Raw genomic sequence first — 20,841 nt, forward strand, 5'->3', positions numbered from 1 at the left:
ACATCTAGGCCATATTTTTTTTTATAGTAATGATTATGCATATTAAAAAGCTATAATGATAATTTATTTTCAATCTATTGATTTTGATTTGTGGTTATCAATAGAAAATAGACCTCATAGACTTATTAAAATTGAAAATGGTGTTGAGATTCCTAAAACTACAAGTGAATATATGGATAATGATAAGAAATTGCTTTTCATAGATGTCAAAGCCATGAACACCTTATATTGTGCTTTAAGTATAAGTGAATTCAATAGAATTATATCATGTAAAAATGCTAGAGATATTTGGAATGTTGTAGAAGTAACTTATGAAAGAACTAACCAAGTTAAAGAGTCTAAAATTGACATATTAGTTCATCAATATGAATTGTTTAAAATGCTTCCTAGTGAATCCATTACTAGTATGTTTAATAGAATGACTACCACTACAAATAGTTTGGATGCATTTGGTAGAACACAAACTAATGCTGAAATTATGAGAAAAAAATATTAGGTCTTTACTAAAAACTTGGGAAGCAAAGGTGATGATAATTCGAGAAGCCAAAGATCTCACCAAACTTTAATTGGAGGAGCTTATTTCTTTGATGACTTATGAGATCACTATGGATAAGAAAGAACAAGAAGAAAAGCCAAAGAAGAACTTGATATTCAAAATCATTCATCACATTGAAGATGCTGAAGATGATCATGAGGACATTGAAGATGACATTACCTTAATCACAAAGCATTTCTAAAGTTTCCTGTGGAAAAAGCAATGCAAGGAGAGATTCTCAAACTACAAGAAAGATTAGAAAGAAAATTCAAGCAAAGAACTCCTAAGATACTATAAATGCAACAAAATAGGTCATATTAAAGTAGATTATCCACTTCTTCAAAATAAAAAGAAAAGTCATCATCACAAGAGGGTAATGAAAGCTACTTAGAGTGATGATTCAAACTCAAGCTTAAGTGATGAAGAAAAACATGTGGCAAACATGTGTTTTATGGAAATCAAAAGTGAAAATAAAGTACAATCTTCAGATGATGAATCCAACCCTACTTTAGAAAAGAAAGCTTGCATTGTGATTGATGATAATAATAAGGCAAATCATCTTGAAGATGAAAACAAATTGCTAAAAGAAAAGGTAGACAAGTTGAATACAACATTAACAAAATTCATACAAGGCTCCAAAATTCTAGAAACAATGCTTTCAAGCCAAAGATATGTGTTTAACAAAAAAAGGTTTAAGTTATCAATATAAGAAAAACCAAAAGTATTTAAAGAACTATTTTGTTAAAGCTAAACAATCTTATAACCTTAACCATAAATGTAACAATTGTAGAGTTATAGGTCATTTAATTTATGCATGTCCTATTAAAAAGGACAAAGTTTATAACATGACTTGGGTTTCAAAATGAACCACCTTTAACAACAAAGGACTTAAGAAAGTATGGTTATAAAAAATCTCATCTTGATTTTTATGAGCTAGAATTAAGGAAGTATGAGGAATGTTTTTTAGATAGTGTTTGCTCAAGATATATGACTAGAGATGACTTATTATTCTCAAGAATTACAAAAATAAATAAATAGAGGAAATGTTATATTTAAAGACAACTCAAAAGGAAAAATAATTAGAGTTGACAATGTTGGAGGTAAATCTTCTCCTTCCATTGAAAAAAGTTTTTCCTATTAATAGGCTAAAGCACAACTTGCTTAACATTAGTCAATTATGTGATAAAGGCTATAAAATTATTTTTAACCATGTAAATTGGTTAATTATCGAGAATAATAAAGTAATATATATAGGAAATAGAAAAGAAAATGTCTACAAGATTAAAATTAATGCATGCATGAGAATAAAAAGTTATCTTGTTGCTAGTATATTGATAGTTTTCTTTCGCTTTGAAGACTAGGTCATATTAACATGGACATCCTTTCTAATCTAGTTAAAAATAAACTAATTAAAGGTTTTCCATGTATAGCATTTAAAAAGAAAAAGTTGTGTGATGCTTGTCAAATGGGTAAACAAGTGAAAACTTATTTTAAGAGCAACAATCACATTTTAATAAAAAAAAAAACTTTAGAATTACTACATATAAATCTTTTTGGACCCATTAGGACTAGAAGTATTAGTGGTATAGATATGTGTTTCAATTGTTGATTTATAAGATATACTTGGATATTGTTTTTTGAAATCTAAAGATGAAACAATTTATGAATTTGTAAAGTTTTCAAATAAATTTGAAAATAAAAAGGGTTTTTCTATAATAAACATAAGGAGTGATTATGATGGTGAATTTATAAGGGATTTATTTCAAACATTTTATGAAGAAAAAGAACACCACTATAACTTTTCAACTTCTAAAACTCTCCAACAAAATGGAATTATGAAAAGAAAAAATCGGTCTCTTCAAGAAATGAAAAGAACTATGTTAAAAGAATTTAACACACCTAAATGTTTTTGGGCGGAAGCTGTAAACACTTCTTGTTATATTTTAAATTGTATTATTTTGAGATTAGAGTTGAAAAATACTCCTTATGAGCTTTGGAGAGAAAGGAAATCCAATGTCTCTTATTTTAAAGGTTTTGGTTCAAAATGATTTATTCTTAATATTAAAGATAATTTAGATAAATTTGATTCAAAATATGATGTTGGAGTTGTTTTTTGCTATTCCTTTTCTAGCAAAGCACATAGAGTTTATAACAATAAAACAATTTGTCTTGAGGAATCCATGCATGTTGCCTTTGAGGAAACTCAAAATGATAATTTTTTTGAGATTCTAAATGACATGAATGAAAATGTTCAACATCTGAGTCTTAATAATAAGATCTTTATAGAGACAAACAACAAAGGCATAGAAAAAAATCAATCAAGTTCAAGCAATCAATTAGAGATTGGAAGTAACTATTGTGTGCCCCCAAAAGAGCTAAGGCATGTAAGCTCTTACCCTTCTAAATTAATTATCGATAATCATTTTGAAGGGACAATTATTAGAGTTTCACTGAAAAATATTTCACTTTGCATTTATTTCTCAAATAGAACCTAAATCATTTCTAGAAGCTAAACAATATGAAAAATGGATTTTATCTATGAAAGATAAGCTAAATCAATTTAAAAGAAATGATATTTAGGAACCAGTCCCTAGGCTTGATAATCAATCAATAATTGGAATAAAATGGGTGTTTAGGAATAAGGTTGATAAGCATGGAACCATAGTTAGAAACAAAGCTAGACTAGTTGTTAAAGGTTATAATAAAAAAGAAGGTATGGATTATGAGAAAACCTTTACACCGGTAACTAGACTAGAATCATTAAGAATGCTATTAGCCTATGCTTGTCATGCTAACTTCATACTTTTCCAAATGGATGTTAAAAGAGTATTTTTAAATAGATTTATAATAAAAGAAGTATATGCTAAGCAACCATAAGGTTTTAAAAATTTTCATTTTCCCAATCATGTTTTCAAGCTTAAAAAGGCCTTATATGATTTTAAACAAGCATCAAGGGTAGTATGATAAACAAAAGTCTTTTATTATTGATAATGATTTTAACATTGGTAAAATTAGCACCATCTTTCTTATAAAAAGAAAAGGCAAAGATATCTTCATTGTATGAATTTACATTCATGATATTATATTTGGTGCTACTAATAAATCTCCTTGTAAGGATTTTACAAAATGCATGTAGGATGAATTTGAAATGAGCATGATGAGAGAGTTGAACTTCTTCTTTGGATTGCAAATCAAACAAACAAAGAATGACATCTTCATTAACCAAAGCAAGTATATAAAGGATATTATAAAAATATTTAGGATAGAACATATCAAAGTAGTCAACACACCTATATAAACATCAACAAAGCTTGACATGAATGAAAACAATAAGAATATAGACATCACCAATTATCGAGGTATGATCGGATTACTCTTATACTTAACTGCTTGTAGACTCGATATTATGTTTTATGTATGTTTATGTGCATGTTTTCAAGCTTGCCCTAATGAATCACATGTTAGTGTTGTAAAACATTTTTTTTTATTTGCATGTTACTATAGATTTAGGGTTGTGGTATTCCAAAGGAAATGAGTCGAGCTTGATAAGTTATTTGGATGCAGACTTTTCCAGATGTAAAGTTGATAGAAAGGGTATGAGTGGAGCATGTCATTTTTTAAGATCATCTCTAGTATCTTAAGTTAGTAAGAAACAAAACTTTGTAACCCTACTAACCACCGAAGCAGAATATATAGAAGCATATAGTTGTTGTAATTAAATTTTATGGATGAAACAAACCTTAAAGGACTATGGACTTACATATGATCATATACTCAGAAAGTGTGACAACAGTAATGCAATTAGTTTTTCTAAAAACCGTATCCAACACTCTCGTACAAAACATATAGAAGTAAGACATCACTTTCTAAGGGATCATATTGTAAAAAGAGATATTGTACTTGTGTTTGCGAGCCCAAAACACAACTAGTAGATATTTTTGCAAAGCCTTTAAGTAAAGATCGCTTTTGTAAAATAAAAAGGAATTTAAGCTGTCGCACGTGTGCTGCGTCGCGGCGATTGTCCACCCTCAGGAAAATGTATGTCTATCTGGCAAAATATAGAGAGACAAGGAATTCTTGTCTCGTATTAGTGAAAAATGGAATGGGAGTCGCCACCTATTATTTTGGTCACTAGGAACCCTAACTGGTCTCAAAGATCGGGCACGGAGACTGGTTGCGTAAAGGGAAAGTATTAGCACCCCAAATACGCCCTACTTAAGGTAAGCTGCATTGTTTGATTGTCTGATAAAAAACTAAGGCCTTGTCGTGTTTTCTAATTGTTGGTCTGTCTATGGTTCAAGAAAAATCCTTTTCGGTAAGAAAATTCTTATCTTATCGGGTTAAACCTAACCATTCTAAAGTCTATAAAGAACTACCTTTTTAATATCGAGAATACGTTTTACGTGTAAGTTCGTAATCCAAGATATTAAAAGAAAAACAAAATAATTTTTTTTTTTTTTTGAAATATTGGCCAAGTTCTCGTGACTTTAATAAACTGATTATTAGAGCCAAAATACATGCTAAAACAGTTTTTGGATTTTTCTTTGTTATATGAAAATACAATATGAATTTTTGTTGAGAGACTTGGTCGTATGCGTGAAAACAAAAAAAATATATATTTTTACGAAAACCACGTATTTTAATATCAGATTTGTATTTTTACGGTGTAAAAATATAAATCGATATTAACAAAAATGGATAGAAAAATACGCAAAAACATAACTAATGTTTTTTTTTGAAAAAAATATTTTTAATTGGAACGGGTTGGACCTGGTCCAACATAAAACTGGGCCAGCACCAGCCCAATATAAAAATGGGCCAGCACCGGCCCAACAATTTATAATTAACTAGTTACTATGCACAACACAGTAACCAACTAATTATTTTCATTTGCTGCAAAATGTGAATTGCTCACGTTCTGCATGTAAATGAAAGAAATGGGAAGACGGGGCAGAGAAGGAGAGAAAATTACTTAGAGTGAAGGGGCGTGTTTGTTGTCATCTGCGGTGGTTTACGGTGGCGGAGATGGTGGCTAGACCCGGTGGCGCTGCTGTTTTTCTTCTTCTTCCCCGTACAGAAGTGCCAATCCCTGTGTCTTCTCCTCCTCTTTTTCCTTCTATTTTCCTTCTTTTGGTTCTCTCCTCTCTATCTCTGTTCTTCTCCTCTATTCTTTCTCTCTATTCCTCTGTTTTGTTTTCTCTATTTTTTTCTTTCTCTCTCTGTTTTCTTCTTTTTTCTATTTTTCTGTTTTTTCTCTCTATCCCCTATATTTATAGGCAAAAAACAGGGGGGGAGAGACCTACTACCCCTGTCCAGTCTTGGCATAGGGGTGGGGTGGTAGGGGCGGCACTGTGCAGCCACCCCAGAACCGCCCGAGGGGCACATTACCTCTGTTTTTCACCCCGTGGTAGGCCACGGGTCAGAGTTTAGGCAAGTGGGGGTCTTTGGTCAGCGTCTTTTTGGGGCTTTCGGAGAAAGAAGGACAGGAGAAAAGCAGGGGAGCAAAAGCTTCTTCTTCCCCTACCTCACACGTCTAGGGGAAGAAGAAGACCCACAATGATGTTCAAAACGGCACTGTTTGGGGCTTTTTTTTTTAAACAGTGGATGAAACGACACGGTTTTGGACGAAACGGCGTCGTTTCATTTAAAAGGAGATGGTGGCAAAATCGTGTCAAAGTCCAAATCAGTCTTCAATTTGTAATTTGTTCAATCAAGTCCTAAATTGCAATTTTAATTTTAAAAATCAATTCAATTGCATCCTTGCCAAATTCAATCGTCGGCCCTGAAGTTGGCCGGCCTTTTCACTTTAGTCCCTGGTCTCTTATTTATGCAATTTTACCCTCAATCGATCAATAAACTTCTAATTTTTTCAATTTGACCCCTGATTTGGTTAATTACAGCCCCTCTATTTACGCGCCTTTTCCAGTTTTGTCTTTGGTTTCGGATTTCTTCAATTAAGTCCCTAATTGGCCATCAAACTTCAATATTTATGCAATTAAGCCCCTGATTTGATCAAATCAACTCTTAAAAATTATAATTTGACCCTAGAACTTTAATTTCTTCCAATTAAAGCCTAAATTGACTGAAAAATCAATTTTTCTTGCAATCAAACCCTCCATAAATTCAATTAAACCTTCAATAAAATTTAATTGAGTCCATAAACATCTGATTTTGAACTTTTCTTCCTCAAATTGAATTTTCTTTGTCAATAGGGCTCTTATTAGTTAACAAAATACTGTCAAATTCCAGTCTTTGTATTTTTAAACCTCCTCAACTAATTTTTAGTCATTTTCTGGGCGCTTTGGCATCCTTTTCTCATTGTTATTATTTTTTTGGATTTGTTTTTGTTTTTTTTACTCCGAATATATATTTTTTATTTTTGGAAGAAAAAATTGAATTTTGGGGATAACCCAAAAATGGGTTATGACATAAGCTTTATTCATGCTAAAGATATTTGAAGTATTGATTTTATGTGTACACATTAATAAAAATAAATTGGACATATTTAAGTGAAAAAATATATAGTTGCTAAGTATAAATACCATGAAAAACCTATTTTGTTGCATATTTTATTGTCTATCTAGGTTTGAGACAAACCGGTCAACCGGTTCGTAATGGTCAGTTCAACCGGCCGACTAATTGATACTAAAAAACAAAGGACATCTACTATGTGAACAATAATTTTTTAAGTTTTTTGTTGGAGACTATTTTTTTAGTCTAAAAGTTGGACAAACTGATGTATTTCGATTCATAAAACATATTTTGAGGAAAAAAGTTTAAAAATTCAGGTTTTTGTGTGAATCAGTCGACCAGTTTATACAACTGGATCAACTGGCTGATAGTTGTGCTAGAGCATTGATAGTGAAGCTGCTTGCTAAATTTTGATTTTTTTTAACCCCTTAATTTCTTTGATCTTTGGACATAATTTTTATATAGAAAGGATCAAAAGAGAATTTTGGAAAATTCTCAACTTGGGTTTCAACTGGTCAACCGGTTGAACTTAACCTACAACAATCGGTTGACCCGTTGCTCGACAGTATAACTACATTAATGGGTTCAATTGAGGAGCTAGAATCATCGACGAGGATGATTTGGCATGTTGCCTTGGTGGTGGGGAGGCAATATAGGTAACTATTTTGTCATTATTAAGCCAAGAGCAAAAACACTGAAAACCCTAACTCCCGATTCTCTTTTAAAATTTCACCAAATTGCACTCAATTGATTATATTTTTTAGGTGTTTCTTGTAGATCAAAGTGTAATGGCACCCAAAAAACATTCAAGAGATGTCAAATCAAGAAGCAAAAGAGTCAATGATCCTACATCTTATCAAGGTGACAATATTTAAATATTTTAAAGTTCTTTTTCTAATAGAGCTATAGATGTAGAAAGAGGATTAAAGAATGATTTGAGTCCTTTTGGTATAGATACTATATTTGATAAAATGGGTTGGAAAACTTTGTTTGATTTGAAGAAACCTACGTATCCTAAGTTAATTAAGATGTTCTTTGCAAATATGAAGATTACAATGGAACCTAGGATATCAAGTAGTTTTTAAGATAAACTCATTGAATTTAATTGTCAAATGCTTGTTGATATATTGGGTATATCTAATGATGGTCGTAGGGTTTTTGAAATAAAAATAATTCCCACAATTAAAGGTTTGTTTATGATGAAACAATAGTTATGCACATTGGTATATATAATTTTGCTCTAGGTGCTAAGATTAAAAGTCAATATTTACTTTTTAAGACCTAGAATTCTTCATGAAATTATAACACATAATATGTTGCCAAAGAAGGGCATTTTGATGTAACCTTTATGGATATATTCTTAATAGATTATATGATTAGTGATATACCAATAAATCTTCCATATATCATGATAAGGACTATGATCATAACACATGGTCAAAAACAAAAATCTCTTTCCTATAGTCAAGTTTTAACTTCTATCTTTGAGCATTTTTAGATTTTATTACGGATAAGAAACCATATTTAAAACTAATGGAGATAAATAATATGACTCTCACCAAGATGAAATATATTTTAAATAAGGATGATGCTTGAGTTTCTAAGGACCAAATAGGAATACATGTTGAAGAAGAGCATGATGTTGAGGAAAAAGAACAGTGTAAATCTAGCCTCTTACGTGAAGAACTCAATCCAAAAGTCCAAGAAAGGTGCAAAGTGAAGACTCATAATAAATGTTCATTTTAGTGCTTTAGTGTAAATCTTAATATCTTACTTGATATTACAATTAAAATGAACACATACACTTCACTTTACATGTATTAAAAGATTAATAGTAATTATATAAATTTAAGTTAGATGGTTCACCTAAATTAAACTATTAAATCTGAAATTCTACATGAACTAGTCAACTGTTTGAGGTTACCAAATCAACTGATTGACCATTTATTCATTAGTGATGAAAATCTGGGAACTCTGCAGGAATCGGTTGACCATTTTAACTGTTAGTGGGATTGTAATGGCTATAAACAACTAGTTTTTCTTAGAAACTTATATATAGCTAGTCTAATTGGAAAATTAGAAAAAGAATCCGAACATATATGATATACAAACTTCTAAGATTAAAACAACATCAAAATCATCAATCTATGAACATATTCTACTTTATGCTATTAAACCTTCATATTCTAGCATAAAAAGTATGCAATCTCATTGTCATTACACTTAAACACCTTCATATCTTATAAGTGTTATCTAGTGAGGTATATATATATATTAGAACTTCAAATTATAATATTCACTCTATTGAGAGAGTTTGATATGAAAACAAAATTATTATTGTAAACCTTTAAGAGTTAAGTAAAAACTCTTGGTATTATTGAGAGAATTTCACACAAAAAAAAATATTGAAGAGGATATATCTTCATATGGACAAACTTTTGAAGATGGATTTTCTTCAAGTAGTGTAAAAAGTTTGTTGTGGAATTATACTCTTAAGCTTAGACCAATAAAGGAATGCGATACTCAAGTACGATTTGGTACTTGAGGTGTGAATGTAGATTTGTCGAACCACATTAAAACTAGTATGCAAATTCTCTTACTTAACTCTTTGCTTTAAGTACTTTAATTACATTATTGATTATTACATTTACTTGAATTAATTTATCTAAGTGTAAAATTTAGTGATACACCAAATTCACCCTCCTCTTATATGTTAAGTTGCCTTAATATTTGAACAACAAACTTTATGTTATAGGTTTGAGGGACAAAAAGATCCTTTAAAAGAGTTAAAGTATCTTAAGCAAAATAGAAATCTAGAGGCTTATATTCAGGATTATCATATTTTATGGAATAAGGCAGAGATTTGTGAGAAGCAAGCCCTATTATTCTTTATGGGTGGTTTGAATATGGAAATTAAAAGTATGGTTAAAATATTAAAACCCAAAGCATTGAAGCAAACCTGTAATTTGGCTCGTCTACAAAAGAATACCCTGTCTTATCATAGAAACCACCACAACAACCTTAAACATTCCACATATACCATGACCCAAACTAGTCAATCTAGATTTAATCAACATCTTACCCCCAACAAAAACAAATGCTCCATGACTATTAATACTCCAAATTCACACAAGCCTGGCTTGTTAACTACACCTACTTAGAATTTCACTAACAGATCAATTACCAAACCATCCATGTCATTAAAAAATAAGGAGTTAGATGAGAGAAGAGCTAAATGGTTATGCTTTTAGTGTAACGAGAAGTTTGTGTCATGTCATAGGTTTTTTTAAAAAAACTCTATACTCTGTATATTGTAGAAGATGATGATGATGTATAAGAAACAGTGGAAAGAGACAATGATTTCAATTTTGAAACTACTACCCCTCATATATCCATCAATGCATTGAAGGGTGTTAATGGGTTCATACCCTTCAAGTAACTGGAAAGGTGGATAAATATTCACTTTTCATTATTGTGGATTCTGACATCACTTATAATTTTATTAATTTTAAAGTGACTAATAAGTTACAATGTAATTTTACAACTATTACACCTTTAACAATAAAAGCTGCCAATAGATGGATTATGATTTGCTTAACCATGTGTAGGAATTTCAAATGAAAAATGCATGAAGTGAATTTTATGGTTGATGTATTCAATGTTGAATTAAATAACTATGACATGGTGTTAGGAATTCAATGGTTGGCCATGCTAGGTGACATTGTATCCAATTATAAAAAAAATATGGATGTCATTTTAATAGCATAGACAAGAGGTGTTACTTAAAAGGGAAGAACTTGCATAACTTTAAGCTATAGGATTTGAGCAATTTAATAGCTTGATGAACAATGCATCTAGGTTACCAGACATTAACCTACGCAATTTGAGAATGGTGGAAAAAAAGTGACAAGGGTTCATGTTCCAAGACTATTGTTTTATGTGCCAATGAAGAAAAATAATTCATCTTCAGAAGCCCTAATGAAGTCTTTCCAAGGAATCTTCAAGGAACCTAAAAACTTACCACCTATAAGGACTTATAATCACAATATTCCTATAAAAGAAAGAGCCCAACCTATCAATTTGAGGCTATATAGGTACTATGACTTACAGAAAGATACTTTAGAAGAAATTATTTATGAGATGATCAAGTTAAACATAATATAACACAGTAATAGTCCTTTTTATTCACCAATGATATTGGTTAAAAAGAAAGATAATTCATGAAGGCTTTGTGTTGATTATAAGACTCTTAACATAATCACTCTTAACATATTGATTATCAAGGAAAAGCTTCTTATTCCATTAATTGATGAGTTATTGAAAGAGCTAGCAGGTTCTATTGTGTTTTCTAAGGTGAATTTGAGGTTTAAGTATCATCATATTAGAATGACTCTTAAGGATATATTTAATACTACTTTCAAGACTCATAATGCCTGCTATAAGTTCTTACTCATGCCTTTTAACTTAACCAATGCTCCTATCATATTTTAAAATTTAATGAATAAAATACTCGAAGTATATCTTGAAAAGTTTATATTAGTGTTTTTTAATTATATCTTTATTTATAGTAAGTTTTTAGCATATCACTTGAAACATGGAGATAATGTTTGAACTATTTTAGTCTCATTGTTTGTTTGCTAAGAGAAGTAAGTGTGTTTTCTATATCAATGAAATCAAGTACACGAGTCATGTGATTTCTAAGGAAAAGAGAGCTACCAATCCTCAAATGATTCAAGCTATTTTGAAATGAATATTCGACCTATTTAAGAGGAATTAATTGATCCATCAAATTAAAAAAAACACAACCAATAACTTCAGCTTTTCTTCTCAAATAAAAAAACCAAGATTTTACAATGAAAAGACATCCGATCTTCCAAATCAACCACTGTCGAAAAAAGATGAGAGACAAGGAGGGATGGGATAACTTCAAATAAATAATCAAACAAAGCCTCTCTCCACGCAACAAACCGGCCATCAATACACCCACAGTGACCGCCGATCAACAAAACCAGTTGCCACAATCGAACACAACAACCATCCACTGCCTGCTGCAACTCCTCCATCACCAATCATTTTCCCACAACCACCATCAACACAGCGGTGATCTTCCAGCCCACCTTCTCAAAACCGATCCCAATCTTCCCTCTCTTTCAATCAAACCCATCCTCTCATCTACTCACAAATCAGCCACCATCACAATCCTTCTTCACAGAGTCCAAACAAAAATCAAAATCATTCCCAGCCTCTCAACCGTGAGTCACTGCCCGAACCATCTCCACAACCCAAACTGACCACCACAGCCCACATCCGCAATTGTTTTTTATATGACCCCACATCTAGAAGCTGTACCAAAGATCCAAGGAGAGAGTAGAAGTGTAAAGAAGAGAGAAAGTGACAGTGAAAAAGAGAAAGTGAAGTTTTGAATTAAAATTGATTTATGAGTGGCTGAGAGAGAGAAGAAAAGCACTGGACTAGTATTGTTGATGAAAAAATTCCAGTATTGGTGGTGGACTGGAAAAGGAGGCAGTTGGGGAAGGGAGGCTCTTATTCCTTCCTCGGTGGATTTCCTTAGATTTCCAGTGTTATCAAATTATAAACTTAAACTGTAATTCGTGAAAGAATTCAGAAATAAAAGTGATCGAGGACAGGAGGGTAAAATTAATTTTCTCTTGAAAAACACAAAAAACAGCAGGATTTCAGGGGAATTTCAAATCAATCAAAAGGACTTTAGGGTTCCTCGAACATAGCCAGCACCATGAAATTAATATACATAATGAATTGCCAGATAATTTCAATGAACGCATGGCAACCTCAATGACATACCCAAACTGAAGTGGGGCATCAACAACTACAGTGGCATGACGAGACACGAAGCAGAAATATGTCAAACTTGCATGAGCATTGGAGCTGAGAATTGACGAAACAGAAATAGAAGCAATCGCCATACTCTGTTCAGTATGCAGAGATGGGGAAAGAATGTAATAGACACTGTACATAATAAGAGGTTCCACCACACTTGATATGATGATGAAAACCTTGCCTATTAACAATCTCTTGATCTTATTATTTTCCTCTGGTAATGAAACCTTATTAAGACTGGTAGAGTCCTTGCCTTCATTATTAAAATGGATAGGTGTGGCAAGCGACTCCCTTTCTCATTTGCCTGGATGAGTGATTCCTAGGACAACCATCACTGCAGGATCTTACCACACTGCCTGGTACGTTTTTTTTTTTGCGGCACAAACTACACAGCCACCACAAGCATGGGCCATCTCAGTTTCCACTCCTCACCATGTTGCCACATCCACCGCCACAACCACCACATCCACCACAACCCCCACAACCACCACTATTTCCACTCTTCATTGTGTCACCACACCCACTGTCACCAGAGTTTCCACTCCTCACCATGTTGCCACATCCACCGCCACATCCACCGCCACATCCACCACAACCACCACTATTTCCACTCTTCATTGTGTCACCACACCCACTGTCACCAGAGTTTCCACTCACCATGTCCCCGCATCCACTGCCACAACCACCACAACCACCACCACAGTTTCCACTCCTCACCATGTCCCCGCATCCACTGCCACAACCGCCACAACCGCCACCACAATTTCCACTCCTCACTATGCTTCCTTTAGCCACGTCCACATTCAGCTCCATGTTACCTTCTGAAGCAGCAGTCAGGCTGATTTGCTCAGGTTCCTCATGAAAGCCTTTGGCCTTTTCCACTAAACTATCTACCTCCAGATTTTCTCTGTTAGAAGTGAAGCCATTATATCCTTCCTTCTTCAAAATATCAGAAAGTATGAAGGCTGATATGATTGCAGGTAACACCAACCATGATTCCTTTACCTGTTAATATGTTTTAAATCAGATGCAATTTGGGATATGTAAATAGCATTCTAGTCAATGTGATGAGCAGTAATGTACCTTGACAAATCCAGACTTTAAATCAAGCAATGCCACAGCTTTTCCATATGGATACTCAGCAGAAAATTCAACTGCAGTCATAAAATCTTGTTTACTTCTCTTCTTCTCGCAATGTTTAGGCTCAAAATCAAGCTTTTTTCCCTGGAAAAGTTTTACCTGGCCAGAGAAAAATTCAACACAAGTTTTGTAAGATACTCTGAAACGATGGCAAGTTCTGTGGTTAGCTAAAAAATTAAGACTCTAAAACCATGGAGGACGATACATAGAGTGAAAGCATGATCCATGTGGGTGAGAATGCAGTCCTATTCAGGTTGAAGACCCCGATTAGTTCAACTCACCCCGATTAGTTCAACTCAGCTAAACTTCAACCTTAAATTAGTACTACGAAACTATTGAATATGGCACATTGTACTGGTTTCTATGTTGGTTTGCAAAATCCTTGTTAAAGATTCGATGGCGAAGTAACAAAAAAAAAATGCAGTTCTTTCACAGATGATCAATATTATTAGAGATGTTCTGGCTATTTGGAATGATTGTTCATAATGGAAATTCGTAAAGAATAATGGATTTTAAAAGAATTTGAAGGATATCAAAATAACAAATTTTAGAGAAAAAAGTGAAAGGTATAAGATGACTACCATCCGACAGCCTATGAGCTCAAAGAGATGACCATCTTCATTGGATTTCTTTTTTGGCTCAAGGTACCACTGAGAATCCATCAAACACCACCGAGTCCCCACAAACTCTGCAAGAATACACGTTTCACCAGTCTTCATAACACCAGTTACTTGCTGCTTAAGAATGCTTCTTTCTTTCTCCTTTGCCTTTGTTGAGTTCCTAAAGTACAATTAAAGCCAGAAAATGATATAATGCTTTGGAATATATAATAAGGTCCTGCTATCATGTCACATGCCAACAGAAAGATGCTTGACAAGCATACACTGCCAAAAGATCTCAAGTTTCTAACAACTCGAACAAATTCTACTATCACACTGAAAGAAAAGGACAGGTTCTGTTAATGCAGGATATTCCAACAAATAAAATCTCCAAATTTGAGAAAACTAAATTACCATGTAGAGTTACTATAACCAAAACATATTTTATTGGAGACCAAGTGTGAAATTATCTATTAGCATAATCCTTGGTGCAACTACAGGTGCTGTTCATTTTTAAGATTCATTACACTCGCTTACAATATAACATATGAACACGTATTTCTTTGATTAATGAATTTAAGGTTCTTCAGATGCAAGGCGTTGAGTGTTTGAAGTAATAGCATTCTGATATAGGCCATAATTTTACTGCATATGTAAAGGCTGGAATTACAGTTTTAAACTTGACATGATATGTGGATACAAGCATACCTCATTTGTAGGCTAATAATCTCAGCATCAGTTTTCTCAACTACAGAAGTCCAGATATTAGGATGTTGTGCCCTTCCAGGAAGTGGGAAGAAGCAAGAACTTTTTGACTGTGCTCGGGAACGAATCATGTGCAGTTCATATGGTGCTTGGATGGGAACACTAAATGAGACAGCGATTCGGAGGCAGATTGGCTTTGAGATCATATTTCCAGAAGTAGGCTGCAATTCCACCCATCTTTCCACAGAAAGTTCAGACACTGGATTCAGAAAGTCTTCCAGGGAGAATGAGGTAGTGCCCATTGTTTTACACACCTTGGTTAGTGGTAAGTTGGAAGGTGAATATGATACAAGTTCAAAGAAAAGCTCTCCCTTAGGTTCACATTGGAAAGAAGCAACATGTTTGTCTCCTGATTCTGACAGGATAGTAAGTTTCCGCTTAACATTATAGAATACATCAGGTTGCTTTTTATTAAACATCACAAAGAGGTTTCCCTTGTGCCTCTCTGGTAAGTTTTTGACTCCCACAATCTCCAAAAGGACCTAAATAGTAAGAAGAAGAAAAAATAAGAATGTAAGATGTTTCTGGTCACAGTAAAATAGGCAGCACATATAATCAATTGGCATATGTAGAGCGCCAAACTGAAAGGGAACTGAAGGCACTTTAGTGGTTGCACTAAGTGATACTGATAAATCAGAAAGGAGGTTCAATGTATAGGTTCATAAGCTTCTAGGCTGCATAAGAAATAGAACATTCCTATTTTTTCTTGTTACAAACTAGAGGTTAGAACTTGAGATCTCTTGGGAGGTGGGGTGACACTAATGTCAGTTGAACTACAGCTCATTGGCTATAACAGTCCTAACTTTAGATTCATTGCCCATATATTGATGTGTCACACTAAAAAAAATAGTGGATAGGAGCAGGAAGAAAGAGAGGTTTCTGAGAACTTCAAATTGACCAATGATAAACAAAATAATAAATCTCGGGGAAGGACAAAAGAACAGTGATCAGAAATTACCTCAACAATCTTCTGCTCTGAAAGTTCAATCATCTTCTTGTTTTGATTTGATTTTTCTAACTCTTTGCTCAAGATATTTGATTGGAACGGAATGGTTGTGAGAGGAGATGGATCACTGCCTCTATACATTGCACCTGCCTTCCAATACCTTCTGCCAAATGTCTCTTCCCAATGCCTGGTGGTTCCAGAAAATCCAACATCCAGCTTCTTCCCTTTAGACCTGTCAGAGTCCATGTCATCATGCGCCAATATCCTGCCAAGTGCTTGACTCACATCTTTACAGTAAGAAACAGGATGCAACTGGTGTGTGTGCCAGATAAGATCAATGTCGTAAGTTGGAACACAAAAGCAATTTATGGACTTTTCCCAGTTCCTCTTGATAATATGCAAAAACCCTTTATATCTGGCTATAGCTCCTTGAAGGAAAATATCATTGTTCATATGGGGTCTGGAAACCTGTCACAAATAGGAGAAAGAGAAATAAACCAGGGAATGTAAAAAATAAAAACAAAAATAGAAGACCAGGGCACCAGGGCAACAGAAACCTTGAGCTGCACATAACTCCATGTGCGTGCCGAAAGCGTATGAAGTAATTAACCATGTAAAAAGAGTTTACACATGTTCATAATCACAAAAGCAAACCAGATAACTTTAAACGGATGGTTCTTTAACTTTAAACTGTGCTGCTGGCACTCACTTATTGACGGAATTAAGAATATTAAGTTCGTTTAGTTTTTTATAGAATATGGGGTTCTACCTCAGAAAGATCATGAAAGGGCTCTCCACCACTTACAGATTTATTATGATGTGAAGTTTTTGAGATGCCATACAACCCTTATGGAACTAAGAATACGAATGTTTTCATGAAAGATGCTTCTTTTTCCACCATTTCTGAATAGTAGGAAGCATTGTTCCAAATCATACTCGGGGAAAAAAGACAGTTGTAAAACATTAAAAATTCAAGAAAACTTTCCACGATTGTTTCTTTATGTAATCAATTAGTGACTTTAAATTGTAAGAAACTGATCTTATCGCTATTCTCCATATCCAAGTGCCAACCCTAGCAGTTACCAGGCTACTAACTACATTTATTTATGAGACAGCGACAAAAGTAGCATCTCAGCCAAACTATTCTAGCCATATGTCATCTTCACTTCAAATGATAAAAATATATGATTGCCAAAAAATTCAAAGATTGTGACATAAGCGATCAAGATTATCCTTTCATTACCTGATAAAAGAAAGGGCTCTGCCTTTTAACTGCCGACACCAAATCATAGTTCGTACATTTCTCAAGGGTTGAAATTTTTTCATTGACAGCTTCTGAGAAAGCCAAATCGAAGTCATAACGCTCATGTGGATAGAATCTATTCCAAATTTCTTCAGTTTGCCTTTTACAAACTCCATTGACAGAAGATACAACATCAGAGTAATCGAGGATCTTTCCATAAAGTTCTTCACAGTCAGATTTGTACCGTAGCTGGATAGCAAAGCCAACAAACAATGATTACCAACTAAATGTAAAAAGTCAAGGCAACAATATCGTAGTTGGTAACCTACTGGATTGAGCCGGTGACAATGCCAAATCCATTCACAATCAAGAGGCACCACCAATGGTCCTTCAGAAATTGGCGACTCCAAATGTTTTGCAAGCAAGGGAAGCCAGCAAGCATTGTACCTGAAAATTGAGATTAACATTCATAAAATTGATAGATGAGTGCAGGGATTGAACTTCCATATGAAAGGTACACTGAAGAGACAAACTATGACTAAACCCCAGAAAATACTCAGATTCAAATCCTCCTAGAATGCATGTAGAAAAAAGAAAAAAAAAAGGGTAGATACCTTCTTCACTTTGATTTTAGTGCTCTTTTCACATAATTATAATCCATAAAATGACAAAGCAGACTCAAACACACAGATATCTGTATTCCCAAGTGAATGTATTAACAAAAAAAAAAAAAAGTAACAACAACAACAACAACAAAGAAAGAAACCAATATATATATATAAAGAATAACCAGCAGATTTGAAGTCCGAAGACAAGTAAAGGTAAGGTGAGCCAATTGAAGCAAAAGAAAATCAATCCAAAGAATTGGATGGGGTTAGATTTATTCTTGCCGGAAAATAGCCCTGTCAAGGGTAGGACCATCATAAAGCCAACGATTCTTATCAACAGCAGCAAGAAACTGAAGTTGCTGTTTTGCTGCAGCCAAAAGATCCACAGTTATCTCAATCTTTTGAGCTTTAAGCCACTCAAACTCTTGTTCTTTCTCCCTCTCCATCCCCATCTCCCTCTCTCAATTCTTTTTACCTGATTATTAAAATAATACTTGTTCAGTAGTGATTAACAAAACCCATCATCTAATAAAAATAAATAAATAAATAAAAGAAGGCCCAGAAAACTTTCAGAGACTGATTCAAAAGAAAACACAAAAATATGCTTTCAAAAGCTTTATGTATAAAATTTGAGTATGATCGATCAACTGAAACTAAAAAGTCAACGTAAAAGAAATGAATGGGATTGATGACCAAAGGATGAATGAAGTCGTGATTTTTTTTGGGTGGGGGGTCACCGGAGATTGTTTACGGGAAAATGTTCCGGCGGGAAGGACTGGGGATAGCGGAAATTCTCGCTTACTTGCTTTGATTTACTTCCCGGTTGTTGGTCTGGACATGGACATGATGGAAGGAGGAGAAGACAGGTAGTTATAGTACTTTGAATAGGAATTGCCATTTTGACATTTTCACTTCTTTTTTCTCCTTTTAAGTACGTGGAATGACGCAATTATCCTTCTCAGATCATATAGTAATTTACTAACCCATAGCAACTTAATTAATTAACTATTAACATTAAAAAAAAAAAAACTAAATGAGAAGGGCTTTTTATTGTATATCTTTTCACAAAACTTTATTTATTAGAATTTTTTTATTTTTATTTTTAATTATTTTTTTATTTAATATTAAATTTGTTTTTTATTGGATTATATCTCTCATGACACAGATTACAAGTTTAATATGTTAAATCATTTATCTCAAGTTTTTTTCTTCCAATTTTTTTTAATATTAAATTTATTAACAAAAAAACTAAAGAGAAAGGGATTTCTATCTCCTCCCATAACACTATTCACCATAATAATATTTGTTTCTCTCCCTTTGTTTGGTTTTTCTTTTTCTAATTTTTTTTTTAATTTCTATTTTATCTTTTAATATTAGATTTATTGAAAATTGTATTTCATAATTTTTCTCATTTTATTTTTTATGAGGTTATTCCAGACTCATGACCCAAACTATGGGTTTAACAAGTTAACTCTATTGACTCGAAGGTTTTTTTTTTCTTTTTTCTAATTATTTTTTTATCAATTTTATCATTCAACATTAAATTGATTGAGAATTATGTTTCGTGATTTGCTTTGGTATGCTTTTTATATGGGATTATTCTTATCTCATTACTTGGATCACGGGTTTGGCGAGTTAACCATGATTAACTCGAGTTATATTTTGTATCCTTTTTTTATTGATTTTTTTTACAATTTCATCTTTCAACACTAAATTGATTGAGAATTAAGCTTTATAATTTGATTCAATTTGCTTTCTATTGAGTTGTCCTGGTTTTATGACTCGAGGCCCGGGTTTGGCAGGTTAATTCAGGTTGTTTTTTTTATTCTTTTTTAATTATTATTTTTTCAATTTCATCATTTAATATTAGATATTGAAAATTGAGTTTCTTAATTTATTTTGATTTAATTTCTATGAGGTTATCATGATCTCATAACTTCGTATGTGAATTGAGAAGTTAACTTGGGTTGACCTGAATCAATCTAATATGTTGTCGTCTCAATATTTATTAAAAAAATATCATCTTAAATATTTATTTTGACTCAAACTATGTTTTTACAGGTCATTCAGGTTTTCTTTGGACCCGCTAATGAGACACAAATTTTATGAATTAAATCCTAAATATCTACTACATTTATCAACCATATCTTTTTGACAATTTCTTTTAACAACTTAAATTTAATTTGCATATTTTATACACTAAAACAATGTCAATTTGAAGAAAGTTTGATGAAAAAGCAAGTAATATCTTCAATCTAATGTGCACATTTATGAACTAAATAACATCAGTTTGAAGAAATTTGATACAAATATTAATGAGCTTTAATAATATAAAAAAAAAAGAGCTGATTCAGGATTTTTATAAAAAAAAAATATTTAGGACCTAATCGAAATGACTTATAGGTTTGGGACTTAAATAAGAATGAGTGTACAAGTTTAATACTAAATTGAGGTTTACAATACTAATTTATCGAAGAAAGCAAAAGAAGATTCCATGCACAAAGATCCAAATATTATTTAACTTTCTTTGATGTCAAACAAAAAATGGAAACTCGGAGGAAATGGTGGATTTATTTATTTATTTTTTTAAAAAAAGTTTGGTTATTAGTTTTTCTTTACAATGCTGACGATGCTAAATTAATAAATGGCAAAAAAAATAAAAAAGATAAATAGCA

At 32.8% G+C, this 20,841-nt stretch overlaps 1 protein-coding gene across 3 annotated transcripts; it reads right to left on the bottom strand.

Annotated features, from left to right (window-relative positions):
- Positions 1-12,700: 12,700 nt before the first annotated feature.
- Positions 12,701-19,081, bottom strand: LOC7475659 (glycine-rich domain-containing protein 1). 3 transcript variants are annotated; one of them, XM_024586937.2, is made up of 9 exons: positions 18,969-19,081; positions 18,449-18,641; positions 17,888-18,005; positions 17,559-17,807; positions 16,328-16,783; positions 15,313-15,851; positions 14,587-14,785; positions 13,949-14,104; positions 12,701-13,870 (listed from the first exon to the last, which is right to left on the bottom strand). In XM_024586937.2, exons 2-9 carry the CDS (start codon positions 18,616-18,618, stop codon positions 13,280-13,282), a joined length of 2,478 nt encoding a protein of 825 aa, XP_024442705.1. In that variant the 5' UTR covers positions 18,619-18,641; positions 18,969-19,081; the 3' UTR covers positions 12,701-13,279. The 3 variants fall into 3 exon arrangements, with proteins under 3 accessions (XP_024442705.1, XP_024442707.1, XP_024442708.1); XM_024586939.2 differs by having other exon boundaries at positions 18,904-19,066; XM_024586940.2 differs by having other exon boundaries at positions 18,860-19,008.
- Positions 19,082-20,841: the final 1,760 nt, after the last annotated feature.

Source organism: Populus trichocarpa, chromosome 15 (assembly GCF_000002775.5).
Source record: "Populus trichocarpa isolate Nisqually-1 chromosome 15, P.trichocarpa_v4.1, whole genome shotgun sequence".
Classification (NCBI taxonomy): domain Eukaryota; kingdom Viridiplantae; phylum Streptophyta; class Magnoliopsida; order Malpighiales; family Salicaceae; genus Populus; species Populus trichocarpa.

Excerpts from the sequence above, each read along its gene's own strand:
- LOC7475659 (XM_024586937.2), bottom strand. The coding sequence starts at position 18,618 with ATGGGGATGGAGAGGGAGAAAGAACAAGAGTTTGAGTGGCTTAAAGCT. Across the intron at positions 14,786-15,312 it reads ATTATTAGCCTACAAATGAG|GAACTCAACAAAGGCAAAGG; the intron begins GTATGCTTGTAT and ends ATTGTACTTTAG. Across the intron at positions 13,871-13,948 it reads TAAAGTCTGGATTTGTCAAG|GTAAAGGAATCATGGTTGGT; the intron begins GTACATTACTGC and ends ACATATTAACAG.